The sequence below is a fragment of the Phoxinus phoxinus genome, assembly GCF_949152265.1.
Source record: "Phoxinus phoxinus genome assembly, chromosome: 23".
In the NCBI taxonomy this organism is placed as follows: Eukaryota; Metazoa; Chordata; class Actinopteri; order Cypriniformes; family Leuciscidae; genus Phoxinus; species Phoxinus phoxinus.
Window position 1 is genome coordinate 4849915 of NC_136898.1, and position 24817 is coordinate 4874731.

Below are 24817 nucleotides of genomic sequence, written 5' to 3' on the forward strand. Positions count from 1 at the left end.
TATTTTTTACATCCATTAAATACAAGTAGCTTTACAGACAGAACAAAAGCAACATGTGTATTCAGCATACTGAGAAACATGATAGCTCAGCATTTTTTTCTATTTTCAGAGGACATTTCACTCATTGGCACGGAAATGTTTCAAAGTATTAACATCCCTTCCTTATTTACAGGATAAAGGTTAAATGTCTTTGAATACATTTCCCCCTTTAGAAGTAGTAAGGTTTGGAGTGTTTGACCATTTTTCTTAAAGCTATACAAATGCACCTTTTGAAAATTCATTGTCTAGTAGTATATTGTCAATTTAATTTTAAAGTGTACCACAGCACAGTTGCTAGTCACTTTTTCCATACAAAAAAAAAAAAAAAAATACAAAAATAATGTAGTATTGACCCCACAGAAAACTTTAGACCCAACTGCTGTGCAATAAAACAAGTTGTCACTCAAGAGTTCATAATCCTGTTCTTGATGGTCTGTTCTTGATCCAGTTCATTGATTCAACCACAACGCTTAATAAAATAATAGTATTTATTGCCCAGTGGATTGTGGGATTGAGAGTTTATACTGAGTGAGCTGCAGTGTGGAGAGCGGCTCTAGCTGGTTGAGGCCTGTAGTAATGGGGTCTTTTCACTGGTTGAGCTGGAGGGATCCACATCTGTGCAGGGCTGGCCAGAGATCTTACTTTTTATCTGCCGGTGAAGGAAAAAAAATAAGTTATCAAAACAAATAAATTCCTCACCAAAATTAAAGCTTCCACTAAACCGCTTACAAGAAGATATAAAAGCTTCACCTTTAAGTTATCATATTAAAACATAAAAAAAGTAGTATTTAATATTTCTCTTGTTAAGTCTGATTTGCAGAACAAAAAAAAAAAAAAAAAAAAAAAAAAAAAAAGCATAAACTGTGGACAGTAGAGTTGCATTCTTTATATATTATATAAAAAAAAAAAACTAACCATTCAGGAACTGCCAAGGGCTTTACCATGTGTTGGTTACATCTGGAGCCACTCTATTGGAGTTGGTTTTATTTAAAGTGTTTGTGTAAAAAAATAACAAAGGAACCGTTTCTTTTTGCCAAAATCCTCCATGCTTACATATTAAAACCCTGTTTGTCAAACACTGTTCCCTCTAATGTATTTTTTCCCCCAAGTTTAAATCGGATTTCTGTCACGACAACTGAGTGTTTGGGATTGTAATGGATATGATAATGTTGATATGTTTGGTCTTGGCTGAATATGTCTGCTACGCTGCTGTCGTTATTGCTCCTGCAGAGCAAATACAGGACTTGCTACTGCCAATACAAACACGACACTGCTGCTGTAAAATATAGCATAGCAGATCTATACAGGTGGAGCTGGGGAAGGTGGAGGGTTTCTGAAAGTGCGCTGCACTGCTACTGAAAACGCTGACCAAGGGGATTATGACGGATTCTGCAGCCGGCCACCAGGGGGCGATCAAAAAGTTTGGGCTTCACTTTTCAGGACGTGTACAGCACACTTGGTCAGCAAGCAAACAAATTAGAGGGAACATTGCCTACAAACATATGATGAGTTATGATGGACAGATCAGTGATGCAGATGAAATGAAACCGTGACTATAAAGGTACATGTGAGTGAAAAGACATGCGTTCACTTCAGTGTGCTCATGTGACCTCAAAAACATCCCACCTGCAGAAGAAGAGTTTAAGAGGCATATCTGAGCCAAAAACCCACCTGTATCGGTCACGCTTATTTTTTCAGCCTGCGTCTCATTGGTCGGGTCGGTTTTTGTATCTTTTACGCTTTCCTAAAAGAATAACCAGACCTCATTGAACATCAGGTGGGCAGTGACACTGATTTGGAGCCAGTGATCTTCAGGTTGATTATTGGACACAGTGACAGTGTTGAGATCACAGCGGACAAAAAACTGAAGGGAATTTGAACGGCCCGTAGTGCTCGTGCACGGCAACGCATGCATGAAGTGTGTCAGTGATTGAAACGGGGCGGGAGCATGCAAGATGGACATGATCGTGCAGTTGGTAAATCACATGCTTTGAAACTTGATTTTCACATGTTTTTACAATAAGATTCACATCTGCCGAGATCATCTCACTGTGGCTTTTCATTTTTTCAAATCAGCAACATTACATTCAAAGTTGATCAGCCTTTGCTTAATGATGTTGTAAACAATGGTTTAAAATTTGGAAAGTTACATAAACACATTTTTTATTTTTATTCTCATTGTAATCTTTTTGTTTTTGAATATGTATATATAAATTAGTGCTGACCCCTTGTGAGGGAGAAACTGATGTCTTTTTCCTGGGTTTCTGTAAAACAAACCATGCAAAAGTTGCACTTTAAACCATCTAAGCCCATGCAGCGTGTTAAAGTGGGGTGATAAAGGAACGTTAAAGTGCTTTCGGGTTCTTATGCTAAACTTTACCTCCTCCGAGCTCAGACACACTTAAACACCAAACCACATTAGCTCAACATCATGTAAACCCACTTCCTCTCCAAATCTCTCTCGCACATACACTCACACAAACATACACGCTTTGAATCAAATTAATATTAGTAAAACTGCATAAAAAGCATGCATAAAAAGTGCAGTATGCTACATACCTTGTCGCTGAGGTATAACATCACGGCTCCCAGAATGGTAGCGAGTCCGAGACCGATGAAGATGTACTGCATGTACTCCATGACCATGGGCAGCACCACCAGATTAGTGCGGAACGTGTTGAGAACGGGACCATCAATGTAGCCGCTCTGAGAAAGAAGACGACAGAGATCATTTTGTTCATTTGCTCTTTCGAACTGAATTCAAGTCACATAGCACAGACAATGCAAGCTGTGTCCCAATACAGAGGCTGCATCCTTCAAAGGCTGAATGATTACGTGCAACGAATGCCGTCCCAATTTGAAGGCTCCTTTGAATGAGGCCTACAATGTCTCCATTTCCTGGGCCACGAAAGATAGAACGAATGGATCCTTCAGTCTAGCCTATCCCAAGATTGCTGGATTACACTTTTAAATGCAAGTATTGAGTTTCAACTTACTTGAATATCTAACGATACAAAACGTAAAAATAATAATAAAAAAAAAAACTTGAAAATCAAGTTATTAATGATGTTTATATGTCTATGTGGTGCATGTCTTTAAGACAAATCATGTGCAAATTCATAAGTCAACACCATTGCTGAGTATTTTCTCCTTAAAACTGCAGTGAACCAGCGACAGTCTCAAAAACACGGTTTGAAATCGCTGGTGTTTCTGACGTCACAAACTACCTTGTAACCAATCAGATCAACGTGTGATCCGTCAACGAGTGGAGCTCTGAGCTGCTGTGAGTGGAGGCGGGTGCATTTGCATATCCATAGAACCACGTACACTAAATGAGGGCTGTAGTTACATTCAAGCTATTTTAAGGCACGAATACTTTTTTCTTCAAGGGAGAAAAACAACAACTTTGATATGTCATTTTTTGTGATCAAAGAGGAGTTTTTAGGGAAATAATTATTGACTGCAGGGGGACTTTAACATATCTTAAGGCAAGACTAACAATAGGGTTAATAGTTAACCCTGGATCATTCTAAACCCCAGGTAAACAGAATCCTGTGTTATCTTGCTTCACAAAAAGCGATGCTTCTGAAAGACAAGTGTGAAATATTCCTCTTCCCTGGTCGTTATTCAGTATACAATAACAGTGTAAACGTTTATTAGTTATGAAGCAATAGTATATTCAGCTATAAAGCAGCTCTACAGAAGACAATTGTCATTATCCAGCTCAATATAGTTTTGTTCGAGTTCATCCAAGTTTTGTTCGTATCCAATAGCTTCAATGAAGTTAAATTAAGTGTCTTTTCAAACCCCAAATTCAAGGAAATTTGAAACTAAAAATTTACCTTTTTTTTAAATTGACACCTGTATTTTGGCACTTTTAAGACACTTTAACACTTGCTGGGGACTTTCAAAACATTTTAGGGCATTAGAAGTTGTGCATTCGTTTTCTTTTTGTAACTCACTCTTACCTCTTCAAACCAGATCATGGGCATCACCACCTCCGCTATCTTTCCTGTTTCTCTGAAACAAGCAAACCACAGCACACATAACAGAGTCAAAGGGAGACCGCACAGAACACTGCAGTCTTCAAAAACAAACACGTTTCACAACAACTGGACCTCAGAGCAGACACAGACCGTCATGACTGTTGACCTACTGTACTTACGAGATGCCAGAAACACTCTTTATGAGCAGGTTGAGCTGCAGCCGTATGGAAACGTTCATCGGCACTCCAGTCTCCTGTAATACAAAGGCCTCAATGAAAACCTTTTGCATGTGCTCCATGTCACCATGCTAAGAGATTCAGTCATTAGACTTCACTCAGGAAGAGAATGAGCCAGTTTTTAAACTTTAATTATTATTAGTTGAAATAGTTGAAGTTTAGCTAACATTCTATAAAGAAAACCATTCATTTCTTAAAGTACATTTAAAAAAGGTTAACCAGAAGATACATTCCTGATGAAAAAATAAATAAACCAAAATATCCATAAGTGACCCTTAAAATTCCTGAAACTCAAACCTGGATGAAGATTAAATGTTAAAGCATCATTAAATCATTTTTACCTGGTCTACTTAAAACATGCAACAAGTTCAACAGTTTGGGGTCTAATTTTTAAAAATATTTTAAAAATATTTTAAAGTAGTCTCAAATGATCACCAAGGCTGCATTTATTTAATCAAAATATAGTAAAAACAATAGGTTTTTATTTTTTTATTAATTTAAAATCGCTGTTTTCCATTTGAATATATTTAATGTAATTTATTCCTGTGATCCAAGCTGAATTTTCAGCATCATTACTCCAGTCTTCAGTGTCACATGATCCTTAAGAAATCATTCTAATAGGATTTGCTGCTCATGAAACATTTCTGATTATCAATGTTGAAAACAGTTTTTCTGCTTAATATTGTGGAGTCACTTTTTTAAAATTGATTAATAGAAACTTCAAGAGGAATATCATTTAAAATTAAAAACTGAAATCTTTTGTAACTTTATAACGTATTTTTTTTTATCAGTTTAATGCATCCTTGCTAAACAGAAGGGTTTTTTTTAATGAAAAAAATAAATGACCCCAAACTTTTGAAAGTGCACTTTATCTGATAGCGATAAGAAATGTATATGAATTAGAACAGGCTAAAGATAGTCACTCTTCAGGTTGTTTTTGACTGACTATTACAACTGCTCATTTGATTGGTTTCTCAACAGCTATGTAATTTACGAGCAGTTATATGTTCTAAGATATAATCTTTTGAAGTGAAAGTCATTGTGATTTATGGTGCGATCAGAAGGTTCAAATTACCAACAAGGCTTTTACAACCTCAGAAGGAAGCACTGACTTTCTGCCTGACTTTCATAGGTTTTTAAGAAACCTATGATAAAGATATCGCTTTCGAAAGGATTGTAATGTCCGCAACACTGCTACTAACTCCCATATTTAATAAAATTGCAACGTTTCGACCCTACTGGGTCTTCTTCAGGCAAATGATAAACCACATGTGATACAGAGATATATAGGCCTTACAATCAACTGACCCACCCTGTGATTACAATTAGCTTGATTGGGTCTGAACAAGCCTAATAACCCCACTAATTACTTAATTAAGAGAACACTTACATGGAAACAACAAGCAACATACACAGGAAACAATTCCATATATATATATACACAAGTTAACCCCAATATAATTTTATGAAGAAAAAAAGAAAAAAACCCACATATACATATAACTTACTTGAATGTAGTCAAAAACAGTTAATTACCTACAAAAAAGCTATGCATACTCACATATACATATGTATTTAAACCCACAATCATATACATACATAAATACAGGCTACATCAATACAACTGTCCACTCATTATAAGAATGGCTTTATGTCAAAATCTTCATTAAGACCATAAGGAGACATTGTATTTAAATAATAAATCCAAAAAGTTTCCCGTTGGAGAAGCCTGTTACCATGATCTCCTCCTCTAAAGGGTTTTTTTACCTGCTCCACCCCGATGTATCTAAGGGCGCTGACATTATGCCCAGCTAGTTTAAAATGAGCGGCAACAGGACTGCGTTCATCTCCTTTTCTGATGGTGCTTCTGTGCTCACTGATTCTAGTTCGTAGCGCTCTCGTTGTTTTACCAACATATGATAAGCCACATGGGCAACTGATTAAATAAATAACATGTGTGGTGCTACATGTAATTGTGCCGCGAATAGTTAATGTCTTACCAGTATGTGGATGATTAAAATATTTACACTTATGTGTGTAAGAGCACTGGGCACAACTGCCACATCTATAATTACCATCTGGCATGCTAAGAAAAGGCGTTGTAAGTTGTGGACGTATATCATTCTTAACTAAAAAATCTTTTAAGTTTGAAGCACGCTTAAAAATAAGCTTAGGTTTTTCTGGGAAGACTCTGATCAGTTTAGGGTCCGAATCAATAATGTACCAATGTTTGTAAACAGATTTTCTGAATTCTGACACAAGTGGAGAATATTTTACACAACATAAAGGAGACTTATTTGGTTTTTTTGTGCGTTCATTTGATCGAAGGCACTCATCTTGCGTTATCTGATCAAAACGTACTTTGGCCGAATCAACCCAATCTTGTTTGTACCCTCTATTGAGGAATCTTTTTGTCAAGTCCGCAGCCTGCTTTGAGTAAGATGTGTTATCGCTGCATATTCTGCGTACACGATTAAATTGACTGATTGGGAGACTTTTGACCAACGGCCTGGGATGGAAACTATCCCCATGCAATATAGTGTTACGATCCGTAGGCTTACGAAAAAGATCAGTTTTTAAGATCGTACCATCCTTATATATCTGAATATCCAGAAAACTGATGCGGTGTTTATCATATTCCAAAGTAAATTTTAAATGTTCATTACAAGAGTTCAAATACTCATGAAAGCCATTTAATTCATCCACTGTGCAGTCAATAATCAGAAAAATATCGTCAATAAATCTCTTGTAGAATAAGATCTTAGAATAGAATGGATTTCTCTGATGCAGTACAAATTGATTCTCAAAAAGACCCATATATAAACAGGCATAATTGGGGGCCATTTTGCTTCCCATGGCAGTGCCTTTGTTTTGTATATAAAACTCATCTTGGAAGCGAAAGAAATTATTAGTAAGAACTGTGTTAGCCAAGTCTAATATGCACTCAGTGCTAGGTTTTGGCTCAACCTTACTTAAAGAGAGAAAATACTGGAGTGCTTCTAGGCCACCATCATGTGGAATATTTGTGTACAAACTCTGAACATCAAAGGTGGCCAATAAGCAATCGTCAGAGATAAAATCAAAGGTTTTTAGCGAATTGATAAAATCGATAGAGTCACGTATATAAGAGGGGAGGGTAACCACTTCTGATTTAATAAAATAGTCAACGAAGGCAGATATATTTTCAGTTAGGCTACCAATCCCACTGACAATAGGTCTTCCCTTCAGAGGGATATCTAAGCCCTTGTGGATTTTAGGGAGTGTATAAATTACAGGGATCACTGGATGTTCAACCTTGAGAAACTCAAAGGCACTCTTGTCAAACTCGCCATTATTAAAGTGATGTTCTAATTGGGAATATACCACGTTCTTCAACCTATTAGTGGGATCAAATGATAATCTCTCATAGAATGTACAATCACTTAATTGTCTTTTAATTTCCTTTTCATAATCCACAACATTTTGCAAAACAACAGCTCCCCCTTTATCAGCAGGCCGTACCACAATCTTATTGTCCTTACTCAAATCCATTATAGCTTCTCTTTCCTCTTTAGTCAGGTTATTGTACACTTTATATTCTTTTTTATTTTTTAGTAGACCCTTAACATCATTCTCAACTAAACGACAATACGTATCCAGAGAGGCATTACGGTGCCTAGGAGGAATGAATGTCGATCTTTTCTTAAAGCGACTATGGGACAAGTCACTAGGGGCAGAGGTGACAGGTGAACGGACTTGGTCCAGAGAGGAAACATTCCTGGTTGAACTGTCCTTCGTATCAGAATGGAAAAACTCCCTCAATCTAAGATTGCGAAAGAACTTCTGAAAATCAATAATAGTCTCAAAGTCATTCGTATGAGTAGTTGGAACAAAACTCAGTCCTTTGCTTAAGGCTGACGTACAAGCCTCAGACAAAGTTTTTTCAGAAAGATTAATTACCGTACTCTCCTGCTGGTCTGAATACGGGGTTGTCTGCGACCTTTTTCGGTGACTTCTTCGGCAACGTTTTTTCTTGGAAACGGGTCTGCTCTCCGCCATCGTTGTACATTTTGAGGTTTTCTCTGGCCGTATCCTAAAAAAGACACTCCGCGCTCTGATTGACCACTCACATCTGAGCCTGAATCATACGATGAGGAAGACCACCATGATTTTCTGTTTCCTTGTTGTCGTTGGCGTACAGGTCGTGCTCGTTGTCCCTGGTTGTGCTGCGATTTGGCTTGAGATTCTGGTTTTCCATCCCTCCAAAAGTAGACTTTGCTCTGCTTGTAATCCTCAGCATCCCGTGCAAACTTGGTCCTCTTGACACTCCTGATTTCGCTGGTGCAGTCAATACGATGGCGTTCAAGCTCCTTCTTGATTTCCCCAAGTTTTTTCTTGTCAGACAGCACTTTCAATTTGATTTCTGTTTGCTTGAAATCTTCCCTTGTCGATTCCAGTTGAACAGTGATTTCACTTATAACGAGGGCCATCAGATCAAAAGAGCATTTGTTTAATATTTCGCACCAGCGTGTGCAGAAAGTAGGATTGTCCTGGCCTAAAGGTCGAAACGTTGCAATTTTATTAAATATGGGAGTTAGTAGCAGTGTTGCGGACATTACAATCCTTTCGTTTTAATATTCCTTTTTGTCCAGCACCTGCCAGAAGTTGGGATGTGCACACAATAACCCCTTTTTAATATATATTGATACTTCATTTGTGTAGCACTCCCTTTATCTCCCTTGATAAATCACTTGCCCCTTTGACAACTAAGCCATGTCTGAGGAAGAAACCTACGCCAGCCCAAGTGGCATTTTTGAATTTAACCAAGAGGATTATGACCGGATTATGCTGAAGGAGTCCATCTTTGATGAGGATACAACAGATCCAAAGGAGGGTGATGCACTGACTCATCAACTGTTTAATCTACAGGAACGAGAGATTAGACAGCATTTGCACGCTGTAACATTAAGTGACTATTTAAGAAAAAAGATCATTCCTCGTGGTCTGAGACTGCAGAAAGCGCCTGCTTTAGGCCAGGACAATCCTACTTTCTGCACACGCTGGTGCGAAATATTAAACAAATGCTCTTTTGATCTGATGGCCCTCGTTATAAGTGAAATCACTGTTCAACTGGAATCGACAAGGGAAGATTTCAAGCAAACAGAAATCAAATTGAAAGTGCTGTCTGACAAGAAAAAACTTGGGGAAATCAAGAAGGAGCTTGAACGCCATCGTATTGACTGCACCAGCGAAATCAGGAGTGTCAAGAGGACCAAGTTTGCACGGGATGCTGAGGATTACAAGCAGAGCAAAGTCTACTTTTGGAGGGATGGAAAACCAGAATCTCAAGCCAAATCGCAGCACAACCAGGGACAACGAGCACGACCTGTACGCCAACGACAACAAGGAAACAGAAAATCATGGTGGTCTTCCTCATCGTATGATTCAGGCTCAGATGTGAGTGGTCAATCAGAGCGCGGAGTGTCTTTTTTAGGATACGGCCAGAGAAAACCTCAAAATGTACAACGATGGCGGAGAGCAGACCCGTTTCCAAGAAAAAACGTTGCCGAAGAAGTCACCGAAAAAGGTCGCAGACAACCCCGTATTCAGACCAGCAGGAGAGTACGGTAATTAATCTTTCTGAAAAAACTTTGTCTGAGGCTTGTACGTCAGCCTTAAGCAAAGGACTGAGTTTTGTTCCAACTACTCATACGAATGACTTTGAGACTATTATTGATTTTCAGAAGTTCTTTCGCAATCTTAGATTGAGGGAGTTTTTCCATTCTGATACGAAGGACAGTTCAACCAGGAATGTTTCCTCTCTGGACCAAGTCCGTTCACCTGTCACCTCTGCCCCTAGTGACTTGTCCCATAGTCGCTTTAAGAAAAGATCGACATTCATTCCTCCTAGGCACCGTAATGCCTCTCTGGATACGTATTGTCGTTTAGTTGAGAATGATGTTAAGGGTCTACTAAAAAATAAAAAAGAATATAAAGTGTACAATAACCTGACTAAAGAGGAAAGAGAAGCTATAATGGATTTGAGTAAGGACAATAAGATTGTGGTACGGCCTGCTGATAAAGGGGGAGCTGTTGTTTTGCAAAATGTTGTGGATTATGAAAAGGAAATTAAAAGACAATTAAGTGATTGTACATTCTATGAGAGATTATCATTTGATCCCACTAATAGGTTGAAGAACGTGGTATATTCCCAATTAGAACATCACTTTAATAATGGCGAGTTTGACAAGAGTGCCTTTGAGTTTCTCAAGGTTGAACATCCAGTGATCCCTGTAATTTATACACTCCCTAAAATCCACAAGGGCTTAGATATCCCTCTGAAGGGAAGACCTATTGTCAGTGGGATTGGTAGCCTAACTGAAAATATATCTGCCTTCGTTGACTATTTTATTAAATCAGAAGTGGTTACCCTCCCCTCTTATATACGTGACTCTATCGATTTTATCAATTCGCTAAAAACCTTTGATTTTATCTCTGACGATTGCTTATTGGCCACCTTTGATGTTCAGAGTTTGTACACAAATATTCCACATGATGGTGGCCTAGAAGCACTCCAGTATTTTCTCTCTTTAAGTAAGGTTGAGCCAAAACCTAGCACTGAGTGCATATTAGACTTGGCTAACATAGTTCTTACTAATAATTTCTTTCGCTTCCAAGATGAGTTTTATATACAAAACAAAGGCACTGCCATGGGAAGCAAAATGGCCCCCAATTATGCCTGTTTATATATGGGTCTTTTTGAGAATCAATTTGTACTGCATCAGAGAAATCCATTCTATTCTAAGATCTTATTCTACAAGAGATTTATTGACGATATTTTTCTGATTATTGACTGCACAGTGGATGAATTAAATGGCTTTCATGAGTATTTGAACTCTTGTAATGAACATTTAAAATTTACTTTGGAATATGATAAACACCGCATCAGTTTTCTGGATATTCAGATATATAAGGATGGTACGATCTTAAAAACTGATCTTTTTCGTAAGCCTACGGATCGTAACACTATATTGCATGGGGATAGTTTCCATCCCAGGCCGTTGGTCAAAAGTCTCCCAATCAGTCAATTTAATCGTGTACGCAGAATATGCAGCGATAACACATCTTACTCAAAGCAGGCTGCGGACTTGACAAAAAGATTCCTCAATAGAGGGTACAAACAAGATTGGGTTGATTCGGCCAAAGTACGTTTTGATCAGATAACGCAAGATGAGTGCCTTCGATCAAATGAACGCACAAAAAAACCAAATAAGTCTCCTTTATGTTGTGTAAAATATTCTCCACTTGTGTCAGAATTCAGAAAATCTGTTTACAAACATTGGTACATTATTGATTCGGACCCTAAACTGATCAGAGTCTTCCCAGAAAAACCTAAGCTTATTTTTAAGCGTGCTTCAAACTTAAAAGATTTTTTAGTTAAGAATGATATACGTCCACAACTTACAACGCCTTTTCTTAGCATGCCAGATGGTAATTATAGATGTGGCAGTTGTGCCCAGTGCTCTTACACACATAAGTGTAAATATTTTAATCATCCACATACTGGTAAGACATTAACTATTCGCGGCACAATTACATGTAGCACCACACATGTTATTTATTTAATCAGTTGCCCATGTGGCTTATCATATGTTGGTAAAACAACGAGAGCGCTACGAACTAGAATCAGTGAGCACAGAAGCACCATCAGAAAAGGAGATGAACGCAGTCCTGTTGCCGCTCATTTTAAACTAGCTGGGCATAATGTCAGCGCCCTTAGATACATCGGGGTGGAGCAGGTAAAAAAACCCTTTAGAGGAGGAGATCATGGTAACAGGCTTCTCCAACGGGAAACTTTTTGGATTTATTATTTAAATACAATGTCTCCTTATGGTCTTAATGAAGATTTTGACATAAAGCCATTCTTATAATGAGTGGACAGTTGTATTGATGTAGCCTGTATTTATGTATGTATATGATTGTGGGTTTAAATACATATGTATATGTGAGTATGCATAGCTTTTTTGTAGGTAATTAACTGTTTTTGACTACATTCAAGTAAGTTATATGTATATGTGGGTTTTTTTCTTTTTTTCTTCATAAAATTATATTGGGGTTAACTTGTGTATATATATATATGGAATTGTTTCCTGTGTATGTTGCTTGTTGTTTCCATGTAAGTGTTCTCTTAATTAAGTAATTAGTGGGGTTATTAGGCTTGTTCAGACCCAATCAAGCTAATTGTAATCACAGGGTGGGTCAGTTGATTGTAAGGCCTATATATCTCTGTATCACATGTGGTTTATCATTTGCCTGAAGAAGACCCAGTAGGGTCGAAACGTTGCAATTTTATTAAATATGGGAGTTAGTAGCAGTGTTGCGGACATTACAATCCTTTCGTTTTAATATTCCTTTTTGTCCAGCACCTGCCAGAAGTTGGGATGTGCACACAATAACCCCTTTTTAATATATAAAGATATCGCTTTCCACATTCAAAGTGAATGACCTATATGACCGAACCACAATGGCTCTATATCTATATCAGACGGGGTGCAGCATTGATTTTGTGAGAAACTTTGGTTACATCAATACAGTAATTTCACATATATTGTCGATCAGTAATTCAAGCACTTTTCAGGTCCCTTTTAAAAAATGTGGCTATTTACAAGGGTTTTCCAGGACTTAAATTTCAAAATCTAAAATTCAAGCTCTTTAAGCACCTTGTACAAACCCTGTAAGAACTCCAAAGTCATGGGTTTGAACACAAATACTACAATTTATACCTTGAAGTAATTTGGATAGAAGCTGCAAATGGTATTTGCCATGATATGGCATAAAATGTCATGAGCATATGGTCAATTAATATGACTATATTAATTGAGAGAGCAGATCCTGTTACTTTATATTTAAAAAAATAACTGAAAAAAAACTCCTTCAGAATCGATTTACACAGTAAACCGAATTAAACCGAACTAAACTGTACTTTACGGAAAGCATAAAGGCGTCATTTATTTTTTGGGTGTAGATTCAATGTTGGCCTAGTTATGAGCAGACATGCATTTAGTTTCAGAGTTTTCTGTAGGAGCAAAGAGCCGTTTTTGTGACAGTTTAGTAATGGATTCAATATATCTGGAGCTAATCGGGCATCATGCTGTGAATTTGTGCCAGACATTCAACCCAGCAGCGGTTTCAGAAAAATGTCTTGAAAACAGACGAAGGGAGTACAACAAGATACCCATTAAATTTTGCAACCGGATGAACAGATAGTCAAGTAGTGTCATGATTGTGCAATTGTGTTAAATGTAGCCACACAAAGCTGTGTCTGTATCTCCAACTAATCAGAAGTCATACAGTAAAGTGGAGTTTGTCTTATCAAACTGCCTGTTACAAAAGGCCCACGAATGCAGACAGAGGTTTCACATCCAATAAAACTAAATCAACCAACAAAATGAAAAATGGCAAATCTCCAGCTATGCTTAACCCCCAATGAACCACAGCACAAGTGAATTAAAATTAATATTTGAACCTAAAATATGCATGTAATCAGAAAACCTTTAGTCAGTCATTGACCATGTAAAAAGCGTATACCTTTAAAATCTTAATCTGGTTTATAATGGGTCATTAAGTTGCTGATAGACAATACAAACATCATAAAGGTCACGATAACTGTAATTTCCAATTAGCTTATCAGATGTTGTAATGGTTTAATGGCAGTAATGAGCAACGTACTCATTATCAAACCAGGGACAAAGCTGAAACACTGAAACTATCACGACCCACAGTCCCACCTTTACCCGTTTGTTCATTTGAGTTAGTTATATACCAGTCAGAAATTATTAGCCGCATTTCCGCTGTCAAGCCAATGCGAGCAAGGGCTATTAACAGGCCAATAGCCTCCGACTGCAAGCTTTGTGTAATCAAAATGATAAAAATACCCATTTAAATAGTTCCTGTTTTTTATAACATTAGAATACAAGTTATCACTCAAGCTAGAGTGCCGTTTTTTCCAACATCTGCACAATCGTAAATCTGACATTGATATAATACAACCGTTTAATTAACAAGTTACTGAGTAACAGGCACAGCACATTCTGTTTTTGCTCAGTCCAATAAAAGAGAACAAATTTGATTAGTAAATGATTAAATTAGGATAGCTATTCATTAAAAGAGTTGTTTGCCATGTTCAATGAATTAGCATTTTGCCAAATCGGTTGAGTGAAGGATTAAACTCATTCATTAAGACAGTGACTTGCTGCCACCTATAGGCGGTTTAAGTTAAAAAAATGTTTTAAATACCCGTACTACGGTGCCCCTAAAGGGACCTTTGCAAAAATAAAAATATACAGACTTTCACGTGCTCACGAGAAACTATGGCGTGCACATGAGAAAATCTGTATATTTTTATTTTTGCAAAGGTCCCTTTAGGGGCTCCCTACATTTAATTTTCACAAACATTTATTATTTCTACATTAATTTTTTTATATTTTAAACAGCGATCTCTTAATTTATGTCATTAATTATAATTGCTGAGTAAATCCATTTATGTCACATCTGAGCTGCTTCCAAAGATTGATTTTGTTGATATTGATTTAATTTGATTGGTAATAGCCATAGGCCTACAGACTCTTTTTTTTTACTCTGGTTTTGCAGATTGAATTTAAGAATCTTACACGAGGACACAGATACTGTATGACAATACATTTAAAAATACCAATCATCTCTGGCTTTGTTGTTGTGGTATTTCAGGGTTTTGATCTCTCAACAGAAAGCACATCCTGTAGGCATGTTCATGTAAATATGCTTTGAGGTTCCTAGAACAATTGTGTATTTTGTGGTACTCCATAATGGTGTTCTAGTTAGGTCATTTGTTGCGTAGGAAGGGCACAAACATAAACCTGAGCCCAGAGGCCCCTCAGTCCTGACCTACGCTCTTGAAAATGGGTTGAAAAAGTGGTTATGCCACAGTTAGAGGATGTATTGACCCCAAAAGGCACATAAAATCAGGTGTTTATGCAACACATTTAGATAAGACAAAAGGACCAATTTCACATTTATGGCCAATTTCAGAGATAAAGATGTTAAGGTTTTTTGAGTCATAACAACAATCCATAATCAATAACCTTGAGAGATAAACTTGCTCAGTCACCTGACAAGGAAGGAATATTTCACTGGTTGTTAATTTTGTTTGCTTTCTCGAACTGACGAATCTTTTTAATTAAAGTTATTTTAAAGATTGTATAATGATTTATAACTATATGTTGCAAATATTTCAAATTTTATTCCTAGAAAGAGTAGGATTTATTTTAAGTAGTTCCTAATTGTAATGCTACATGTTATGCGTTTCTGTGTGCTAGGATTTCTTACCGGGTGGACATCAATAAAAAGTCCATGTTCATCTTCATTTGGGCTCAATCCGTTGACAGTTTTCAAAAGGGCGGGATCAGCCGCAAAAAAGTGCGGGTGAGAAATAAACACCGGGGAATCTGAGATATGAGAAAGAAAAAAAAAGGTGAAATATATCAAAGGGAAAAAGAAAAGAATAGGTTAAAAAGTAGAAAGAAATAAAGGGTATGAAGAAGATGGGAAGAAAAGAGACGATAAAAAGGATAGGGGGAAAAAATAGAAAAAGTTGTAAAATTAAAACAAATGCCGAAAAAAAGGAAAGAGGCCACATTATGATTTTGCCCAGTTTGACTTTAAAACCAGTATAAACAACATTTACCAACACAAGATAAGACATTATGATCCACCAGCATGTTTGACAGTAGTAAATGTGAGTGCAGTGTCTGGATCAGAGACTCACTGTGTCTACAGGTGCTGACGTTCAGGAGCCCGGACTGACGACACGGACAGAAGCCCTCATTGGGAGGATAATCTGCACCATTGGCAAAAAGAGTCTTCGGCGCCACGAAGCGGTACACGGGAATCCCACGCGACACACCTGACTTCTGGTACACCAGCTCCATGGACCTGAGATTGGAGAATAGCCACAGAACGTGCCCTTAGAAACCATACGTCATTAAACACACAACATCTCATGAAGGCAGAGTAACAGTCTGGTGTTCACCTGCACGCATCAGGGCTGTAGAAGGGCAGGGTCGACTCAGTGTTCATGAACGGAGGCCACATTTGGCCCGCTGTACCGTTGATCATGTTACACTGCTCAGACCGCCAGTAATCCACCTGCACAAATAACACAAACCACTACATTTGCATAAAGCATATCACTTCCTTTATGCAACACTACATAGTCGGTTCCAAAACCTATGCAAAACCCTAAAAGTATGTACCGTTTTGTGAAGTACATATTTTTGTGTGTGAAGCAAGAGTATGCAAGCTTTGAGACATTATTATTAGTCTTTAACGGAACACATCCTGTCATGGTTTAAACTGCCCTGTCAATCAGCTTGTCAGATCAAATTTCCTACCATATCGGAGAGAAATGTAGTATCTATCGTTTATCTGTCAGCCATGTGTCTTTCCTGCACACTCTCCCTTATGTGTTTGCATAAGGATGCATTTAAAAGATAACCAATCGTATCTTTATAAAAGTTCACAATGCTGTTGCAGATGAAATATGTGGATAACATTGAATGAATATCTGGTTAGATACTGATTATTAATTACTCAAATCCCCTTTATTTAAAACGCTTTACTTGACTGTCGCACATCCGCCATGTTTGTAGTTTTTTTTTAAAAGTCCCCGTAAACCGGAAGTTACAAACGACTTTTCTCCAGTGTTGACGCATTTCCAAGTGAAACTGAATATTGAATATAGGGCAGGGTTTACTTCTGCGCTCCTCTCCATCCCTCGCTCATAGCAGACTAACGGTTTGAGGGGAGTTGCCACGCCCTCGCGCCATAGCAACTCCCTTATGACAGGAAGAGAAACTTATGACAGGAAGAGAAAAGATGTTTCGAGGGGGGAGGGAACTCAGGGAAGGATAACGCATTTGATTTATGATTATAAGGGTACATGAATTTTTAAAAATGAATGAAGTGAACAGATAAATCATTTATAATAAACACTACAATATTACATATAAAAATACAAATTATAAAATTTGATTTCATGGTGACTTTAACAGTTATTTATTGTTAGTCAGTAGGAGTATTTACTTTAAGAGAAAAGAAATGACCACTTTTATCCAGCAAGGATGCATTAAATTGATGAAAAGTGACAGTAAAAACATTAACAATGGTATATATTTTTTTTAAATAAAGAATCCTGGCAAAAAAGATCAGTTTATGCAAGAATATTAATCAGCAAAACCGTTTTCAGCATTGATAATGATCAGAAATGTTTCTTGAGCGTGAAATAGTGATATTAGAAAGATTTCTGAATGATCATGCAACACTGAAGACTTGAGTAACTACGTTGAAAATTCAATTCAGCTTTCATCACATGATTGAATTACATTTAAAAATGAAACCGTTATTTTAAATTGAAATAATTTACAATATTACCATTTTTACTGCATCCCTGAAATTGCATTGACACATTTTAAGAATGCAACGTGTAGAATTAAGCTCGCACTTAAAGTAGTTTGTGAAATTATGTACATGCACAGTGTATGTTTCAGACCCTAGTATGTCATCCAGGTAGGCAGCTCACTAGACTTGGAACAGAGTGTCCTTCGTTTTATTATGGTCCCAAAGGGCATTTGGCTTACGCTTTTCAGGCCATTCCAAGAGTCAACCTTATGAACCTTCCGGATGTCATCTTGGCCAGTGAAGACGGTGAACTGTCCAGAGTTTGAGTTGTTAAACTACATAGGGAACGAAACAAAGCAAGAAAATCAGCCGAGGCTAAAAACACCAGCTGTAACAAGACAACTAAATGCACAGGAAACACCCACCTCAGCAAATAAGCCAAACTTGCCGCTGGATGGAAGCATGCCAGGAAGATAATCGTTCAGGAAGTCCACCAACTTGCTGTCGTAACCCCACATGAGTTCTCCTACTGGTTTTGTCAAGAAAGGTCCCTCGTTGAAGGTCTTGAACGTGGTACTGAGCAAAATGCGTATAGGAAACGGCATATTCTCCATCATTATCGATGCGCCCTGAAAGTGAGAATCAAAGACGGTTATGTTAAAGTTATTCTCAATTGCTTTACATGGTGGTAGGGTTGGGTATCGCTTGAATTTTAACAATTCCGATTTTGCTTATCGATTCTTATTGATTCCTAATTTAGATTTTTATACGGTTAAAAAAAAGAAAAGAAAAAAAAGTGGATATTCACATTTATCGCAAAACATTTCATTGTTGATTTTTGTTCATAGTATTAATGTACACTTACACAAGGAACTTTTGCCTATGGTTAAAAAAAAAATAACTATAGCAAAAACTAGACTAACTATTACAAATTTTAAGCATTATTAAAGACAAGTAAACGATAAATTACTTTTAATTGAGTAAGTAATTAAAAGAGAACAAATACGCAAATCGCACAAATACAACTGAACAAATATACGAAAGAAAAAAAAAGTTTTATTTTCAGGTACAGAAACTAATCAAATGTAAAATAACAGCACTTAATAAATAAAATATACATTACAAACAGTTCAATAAGTTATTCAGTCACAAACAGCAAGTGAATTTTCACAGTCTTTTGTTGTTTGATTACCGTTATTATAGAAACTGCAGCAGGAATATTAGCCTGCTGTCACTTTAAGAGCTGTACAGATCCAATATACGGTTACACATGCGTTTTCTTAGTCGCTTATGCCTTGATCAAACGTAAAGTTGACAAGGATATTTTGATATCTGTGTGTATTTGTCTGTTCAAGTGCTAAAAGTGCAAGAGAACTCCGTTCAGTATCGCGCGTTGTTCAGTATGAGAGGGAGCAAAGGAATCAATACGATTCGATAGGAGAATTTGAATTGATTTTTGATTTCAAACTCTGCATGGTGGGCTAAATATTTCATAAATTCTCACCAGCACTAGCATGTTAGGGATGGTGACCACGTCCGATTCATCTCCCACAGACATGCTCTCCTCAAAGAAATACTGCCGAAATTCCAAATACGAAACTGTGTTGTTGTCATGGAAAGTAATGTTGTCCTTCCAGCGCTTTTCACTGAAAAATAAATGAGTCACAACATCAGAAAAGAAAATGTGACAGCCAGCTGATTAGCAATAATATTATCCTAACACTGCAAAATTCAGCTTTTAGAGGAACAACTTTAGGTTCTCGGTCAGCATAAAACCGCACAATAGAAAGCCAAGCGAAAAGACTTCTCTCTCAGATTGTGAAATCCAAACACACGCTTTGTTTAAGTTGAGCTCACACAAACATGTCATGCGTCTAATCTAAAAAAAGAAGCCACACAACTGTGAGGGAGGACACGAATGCACATTTAACCACCAATCATAAAACAACAAAATGATCAGGCCAAAAACAACTTTCTAGCAATAAATGTACGCTCTCCAAACAGCATGCCAACAGAAGTACACAACATACATAAAATATAAATATAAATATGGCAGTTAAAAAGCTTTTTTGAGGTTTATAAAATATAACACCGTCCAGACAAAAAAATTAAAAATAAGTCAAATAGACAAATGCTTAAGCCTAAGAGTCAATGACTGGATTATATCTTCTATCATGTTATATGTTTGGCAACTGTTCTTCTAACCCTAGTTGGAGTGTGTAGCTTTTCATTTCTTAAACAGCCATGTACGAGACACTTCATGGCCATATTGCAGGATGACAATGTCAAGATTCATCAGGCTCAGATTGTGAAAGAATGGTTGTGAGGATCATAAAGAATAATTCACACATGAATCGTCGAAACACGAGTCCAGATCCATTGAGAGTCTTTGGGATGTGCTGGAGGAGACTTTACACAGTGCTGGACTCTTGTAGGGGTGGTTAATCTGTCTGATTTCCCGATTCGATTACGATTATTGAAGTCCCGATTCGATTACAGTCGATTCTCGATTATTGATTTTCCATTTCACAACAGTAAATTCACTACAGTAAAAATCACAACAATAACAAATTATAACAAACTTCAACATATTCTGAATCTCTATTAACATAAAATACGGATGTCCACGCATCACATGTTACAGCTATCCTACCCGCTTTCTTCAGTGATTCCATGACTTCGGTTTTGGTCTTGTTGTAGAGTGTGGGGATCGTTGTGTCTGTAAAATATCTCCGAGATGGGACGTCCCTGGTTCTCAACGACTGGATGCAAATCCTTGGCAATAAAATTTGCGATTGATTGTGTAATGCGCTTTGCCCTTTCCGAGCCAGGTGGAAGCTTTGACAATATTGTTTCCACGCTTCAGAGTTCCGTCTTTTGCGTTCCGTCAATATTACGTTATTATCGATTTTAAAAAAAAAAAAAAATTTTTTTTTGAAAATCGATTTTTGGCATTTGTGAATCGATTCAGAATCGTCCACGTCCGCATCGCGATGCATCTAAGAATCGATTTTTTCCCCCACCCCTAGACTCTTGCAGTGACAATACAAGATCTTGACCAAAAATGTATGCACCTCTTGATGGATGGATAGAGGATGCGAATAAAATGTTTGGATTATCATAATTTTCATAAAAGTTATAAAATCAGATTGTGTATTGAGCAGAAGAGTGGACCTTCTTTGTTCTCGTTCAGTTCCAGCAATGTCTGTTTTTACTCAGGGAAATGCTCTAGTATGCATGGCTCAAGGGCAGGATCACAGTAACAGTTCCACTCCAATAATAAAAAATAAATAAAAATGGACAGATGCAGATTAGGGAATAAAGAAAAAAGGATAGAAAAAGGATAACAATTTGATGAATGCACAAGAAAAAAATTCTAATGTACAGAACAAAATAGTTGTGGGAAATACTGCAAAACAGACAGTATGATTTAAAAATATGTTCAATTTAAATCACAACACAAATGTATACTACTGTTCAAAAGTTTGGGGTTGGTAAGATTTATTAATGTTTCTGAATTAAGTATCTTATGCTCAACCAAGGATGCATACGCTAATAAAATAAGACTATTGATCTCCTTCCAAATAAACCAACTACTTACTGACACCAAACATTTGAATGGTACTGTATATCACTGCTCAAGTGAAATAATTATTTGTTTTTTCCTTATGTACTTAAAAGCTTTTTTTATCTTTGTCAAGGCAAATTTAAATAAAATAAATTCAGCCATTCTAGTAAGGTTAAGGCCACCAGACAGACCGACCAACTGTATAGTGCGTCTACTGCAAACAAACCTTGTCTGTGCAAAAGATCACGAGTCCATCAAGAAAGAGGATCTTTTGTTAAAAGTCGTGGCAGGTTATGCACACAAGAGGAATGCTTTTAGAGTTATACTGACCAGTGCCAACAAACACCGTCAACTCGAAGCATATCGCGCAAAGTAATACCTCTACAAATCACTCTGGGATGGACAGGACATGTTATATCCTTCCTAAGGGGACGAATAACAGACATTATGGTAGTCCTGCCTGGACAGAATGCACACCGCTGGGCACAAACCTACATGAACTTCAGCGCCATAGGGCTTTCACTTCCAGATCTGAACATCAACAAACCCATGATACATCCAGTCAAGTCAGATCTAGTGATTTTAACAATCCATATGGTTTCAAAGTAGATTTACAGAAAAAGAAGGGAAAAGACTTCTTACCGGTAAACATACGGCCCCCTCTGGATCACCATGGGCTTTTCTCCTTTTAGGATTTCTTTAGGATTGACGATATGGAAGAAATATACAGACATAAAGAAGGGAACCGGGATGTCCTTCCACATGGTGTAGGAGAGATCGTTCTTCGGGTTTATCTCTACATTCTGTGAGGATTTGAAGTATGCAAATATGGTTAGTGATCAGAGTGTGATATGCTGCATTTAAAATGATTTAACAAAACAAGTTTAAAAAAAAAAATGGACAGATTAGGGAATAAAGAGAAAAAAATAGAAAAATTAAAATTTGATGAATGCACTTAAGATGAATGCAACCTCGATCTCAAATCATTTTTTTATTTTATTAAAGAGTCTCTTGCAAGTCTCTCACCAAGGCTGCATTTATTTGATCAAAAACACAGTATTAACAGTAATATTGTGAAATATTACAATTTGAACAGTCTTCCTATTGTAATAGGTTTCTTTTGTAAAATGTCATTTATTCCTGTGACCAGAGATGAATTTTCAGCATCATTACTCCAGTCTTCAGAGTCACATGACCCTTCAGAAATCATCTAATGCTGATTTGAAGTTTAAGAAATATTACTGACTATTAAATGTTGAAAACAGTTGTGCCAGACCCTTGCAAATAGACTTAAAACTTAAAACTAATATAAAATCAAAACATACCTTCTGAAGGAAACAAACAAAGGCGTCAGCTCAGTAAAGTTATACGGGTCTAGATTTTTTTATAACCGTTCCCATGCATGTAGCCTATTTTAAACCCACAAAGCAACTATAACTTGTAGAACGTCATATAAAGCTCAGTTCAATGATATTCGACACTAAAACAAGGGGTTTTGCAACTTAATGTTATTTACAAAATGCAAATATGTTTGATTACAGCGTCTCGTGCACGCACCTGTGAGGTGTTTAACTTACCTTTACTATTTGATCGTCTATTATAATCGGTCCAACAAACACCAGGACAGTCCCGAACAAAACTGCCAAACCTCCCAGAACTAAAAATATGATCGCTAATGTAGATTTAGACACCGCCATCCTTACTTCACAAAGTTCACGTTACAAATGAACGCAAAGGATTGAGAAGAATAAAGTGAAGTCTTCCAGAAAGGGCACGGAGCTGAAAGCACGAGTGAGTCCTCAACAGCTGAACAAACTATCACTTACATACGAGATAAAGCCATAAAACTCTGGTCATTGAGTTATTAATGCTCTTCTGACTTTATGGCCACGTACATTACAGCTGTGAGTGATGTTAAAGTCCGGCTCGCTGATCGAGCAGGTTTTATAGCGTTCTTGCTGTGTAATTACCATGTTTACGATGCCCAAAGAGCCGCCTATTAAACCAGAGGATTCTGGGTAATGTAGTTATACAGTATATGTGTCTCCAACTATGGGTGATAATAAGAGACTGTCTGGAAGATCGAATGCACTAATTCACTTTGTTTGGCATCGTATATTGTATAAAAATATCATATCAAATATTGTATGTATCATAGACTGTAAAAAAAAACGATGTATTTTTTTGTGCATTTTTTTGCTAAATGTATGATTGCAAGATGGAAAGGCCTCACATATTTTTTTTGTTGATATCAAACGCTATGCATCTAATCAAACTAATGTATTCAAATTAATACGTAATATATTCCAGTCATATATAATATGTTAATAATTTTGCCAGGCCTATATGCATATTTGATTTTAATGATATTTTAATAATAATAATAATACAATAATTTATTTATTTTGACTGTAAAACCTGTTTTATGCCATTGAGAACATGGTGTATTATGTCTGACAGAGCAAATGATGTAGAGCCTGAAAGTGGCACAATAAATGTTCAAACAGAGCTGCTGGGAGAACATGATAAGAGTGTTGTATCTTTATTGGATAAGTATTTGCCACTGATAACTCATATGTATGTAACACAATTACTTGAATCTCTTATCTGTGTCTTAGCCTGTGGTGACGCAGCTATATTTATCTTTGTGACATGAAAAGTTATGACGCGGTATCTGTCATGGTTTGATACTTTTCACAGATTTTGGGGATGAAAACAATAATATAAATCATAAATATAAAGCACAAAATTGATCCATGCTAGACATTTTGCATGTTAGAATCTCTATTTTGTGGCAGTGGTGGTATTCAGGGCCTATATATTTAAATTTGCCCGAGGGCATGGACCACCCTTTACCCATTTTAAGACGCTTTTTAAAAACATTAAAGTATGAGACTGTTCAGTTAAAAATTCACCTAAAGCAAAAACAACAAGACAGTGAACGCCTTTCAGTAGTTTACTTGACACACCGGTATATCATAGGGTGTCCGATCTGAAGGTTGCCAAATAAAACCATTCACACTTCACAAAGGAGTTTCATGTTTCAGTTGCTCATCAGGATTCTGTTGGTGTGCCAGTGCAAGTCTAACATCAATGAATCCGTCAAACTGAAATTTTCACCTCATTTGACATTTTATACTATAATTCTGTGAAATGTCAATCAGGGTGAAGGCGAAACATCATCAAACGAGCTGTTTAAAGAGGCTATTCATGTGATTTTTTATTTCTAATCTATGACAAATCTGGACTGCATGGGACCTAGGAAACAAGAAAACGTTTTAGGCACTAAAGAGCATGACAAATATGATAAACCACAAATTATGAATGATATTTCCCAAGTACATGTGTCTGTGTATTTAGTGAATGAAATGTTCTGAAAACACATGACACTCTAATGCATTGGAATAGTGTCTAAATGTTCTTAACCTTATATTGACACAATAAATTTGTTGAATTTAGACATTTTTAAAATCAGTCACACTCGAACACTCGTCAGACCAGCTGAATCTTACTTTTTAAACATTATGGCATTCTTTACTGAACATTTAACAGGCCAACATCAACAGCTTTATCTA

The 24817-nt window shown here is 36.9% G+C and overlaps 1 protein-coding gene across 2 annotated transcripts; it reads right to left on the reverse strand.

Moving 5' to 3' along the window:
- Nucleotides 1-513: 513 nt before the first annotated feature.
- scarb1 (scavenger receptor class B, member 1) lies at nt 514-23258 on the reverse strand. Of its 2 annotated transcripts, XM_079599111.1 has the most exons (13): nt 22820-23238; nt 21885-22045; nt 19179-19320; nt 18100-18303; nt 17914-18009; nt 16308-16423; nt 16044-16210; nt 15605-15723; nt 4205-4278; nt 4008-4059; nt 2599-2745; nt 1711-1783; nt 514-688 (listed from the first exon to the last, which is right to left on the reverse strand). In XM_079599111.1, exons 1-13 carry the CDS (start codon nt 22937-22939, stop codon nt 678-680), a joined length of 1482 nt encoding a protein of 493 aa, XP_079455237.1. In that variant the 5' UTR covers nt 22940-23238; the 3' UTR covers nt 514-677. The 2 variants fall into 2 exon arrangements, with proteins under 2 accessions (XP_079455237.1, XP_079455236.1); XM_079599110.1 differs by lacking the exon at nt 1711-1783 and having other exon boundaries at nt 22820-23258.
- Nucleotides 23259-24817: the final 1559 nt, after the last annotated feature.